Consider the following 2,402-nt stretch of genomic DNA (forward strand, 5'->3'; position numbering starts at 1 on the left):
GCCTCATTCCACCTAGTTGTATAAATAAGTACCGGTGAATTTAATGCTGGGGGATAACCCTGCGATGGACTAGCATCCCATGCAAGGAGGAGTAAAAATACTCCTAGCCGCTTCATTGTGTGCTAACCGGCTCACTTGGCTCGTATCAAGGTAAGATCAAAGTAAGTGAGTGAGAATAAAACCAAGGCCGGTGCCTTTCCAGACTCTTTTTCGCGCTTTAAACGGGCCCTTCCGTTCTTATCTTCTCACGAGCTATGATTGGCTCGTTCAGGCATTCACCCGTGTGCCGTAACTTTAAGGAAGTTGAGTTAAATGAAGCTTTAACCAGGAAAAAGTTTTCACTGTCTCGAGTGTTTGATATATCCTCTCAATCGAAACAAAAACTAAGGAATAAACGCAGAGAAATAAAATTATAAAAATCCATACTTATTAAGACCGATTATCCAAACCTCCTTCAAGGTGGTGATTTTCCTTCTTTTAACTTGATGAATTATTAATGACTTTGAGAACATTAGGGATTGCTCCATTAATTGTTGTAGTCTGATACCGTTTGGTAAATCATTTTACAGTCAATAATTTGATAACGTATACCTCGGTCTCTGTAACGGGCCTAGATGTTTCCTCGACCCTCGCTAAAACAAACACCTATTCAAAGGCCGGTTGATAACGATGTTCGAATGTATTTTCATTTAATTTATTGATTTATAGAATTGATAACACAGCAATATCTTCTTGTTTGCCCAGTTCTTCATCTAGTTCCTCGTCAGGCGGCAGACGTCCTCATGACATCACCTCTAAACAGGGCCTCACCGAGTTGTACAACTCTGGAGTGACTTCTGTAAAGCACGTGACCAGACCCTCAGGAGTGTCGGGAGGGTCAGTGGGAATAAAACACTCTGGTATCGTGGTGACAACTACAAGTGGAGACCGCTGGCTTGTTCACAAGGGCTCAGGATATGGAGAATCAAGTAATAAGCTCCTGTAGCCGTTACATAATTTTGAAGTAGCCTTAAGTCAGTAATGTGAATAGCAAGGCAACAAACTTTGCCTCTCCGACTGAGTTAACATGACGCGTACATAAACGCTGGAAAATTTAAAACCGACTCCGAAGTGAGCAAGATACATTTGTTGTGGATTTTAGATTTTCTAGCCTCAATGATTTTTTCGTTTTTCACTTGAGTTGTACGGATAGTTTTATTTGAAATACTTAGTACTCGATTACACCATGTAAATAATAATAATAATAATAATGATAATAATAATAATAATAATGATAATGATAATGATAATAATACTAATACTAATACTAATAACAATAAAATAATAATAATAATAATAATAATAATAATGCTTTATTTAACGTGGATATGTAAATGTAAATGTGTTCATTATCACATGATATGACAGGGTGACACACAAATTTCCTTACATTCTCTTTACTTTGGTTGTCCTCAGGCGAGACAGTGGTTACCAATGCTAAGCACATGAGTGGAGACTGGAAATCAGGAGGCTCTCAGTCCGTGAAGCCCGGGACTAGAGTAGCTGATTTTGTCAAGGCTGGCGGTGAGAGCTACAGCTTGCTGTCTGACAACTGTCACCATGGCTCCAAGAGGATGATGGATCTCGGGAAGGGAAATTGAATGAAAGCTCGTGTAATTCAATCTTTTTCTAAATTCATTGTTCGCTTTTAAGCTGCTTTAACTCTACATTTAATTAATAAATTTGGATAGAATCAGAGATATCATACTGGAATTGTTGTTTTTAAATCGCTTGCACGTGAGAGTGATTAGGGATGCGTGCGAATCATGGTGAACTTTAAAACCTGTGATTGTAACCACGACTCTTTTACTGTTGCGAGTCAATCTCTTGTCATGCATCTGGTCGGTGGTGGGGTTGGCGGTAAAATTATAATAAATTAGTATAGGTAATCATACGGTTTTTCTCCTTCAATTTGAAATTAATTTGCACGAGTGAGTTTTTCAAAAAGCTGAAATTGCACGAGCCGTTTATATTATTAATAATATAAACATGAAAAAATTCGCGTGGAGGAAGTGCCGGAAGATCTTTCTTGAAACCCTTTTTTTTTATTCAAGAAAACGTTTTTCAAAGTTTCCGCACAAAATTGTCGGCATCATTTTACGTGATATCATTGGCTTAGAAAATTACCTGTTGTCTTTCAGTCAATCATAATCCAGAATTACGATGTGTAATTTGCACTGGTGTCACACTTTTTGCACTGGTGTTACACTTGAACTGCACTGCTCTCGGCCAATCACAATCGAGTAAATTTTTCAGTTATAGACTTCAATAAAGTTGTTGTTGTTGTTGTTGTTATTGTTTTTTTGCTGTGAGTAACCTACATGTATGTCCAGATTACCATCTGTCCACAACATTCCTGTCTT

The 2,402-nt window shown here is 37.8% G+C and overlaps 1 protein-coding gene across 1 annotated transcript; it reads left to right on the top strand.

Moving 5' to 3' along the window:
* Positions 1-667: 667 nt before the first annotated feature.
* On the top strand, positions 668-2,169 carry LOC145494269 (uncharacterized; the record flags this gene model as incomplete). Its single annotated transcript, XM_081473715.1, has 2 exons — positions 668-968; positions 1,456-2,169. Coding segments are annotated over 2 exons (486 nt in total), but the record flags the coding sequence as incomplete, so codon positions are not given.
* Between the last annotated feature and the right edge of the window lie 233 nt (positions 2,170-2,402).

The sequence above is a fragment of the Orbicella franksi genome, chromosome 8, assembly GCF_964199315.1.
Source record: "Orbicella franksi chromosome 8, jaOrbFran1.1, whole genome shotgun sequence".
Classification (NCBI taxonomy): Eukaryota; Metazoa; Cnidaria; class Anthozoa; order Scleractinia; family Merulinidae; genus Orbicella; species Orbicella franksi.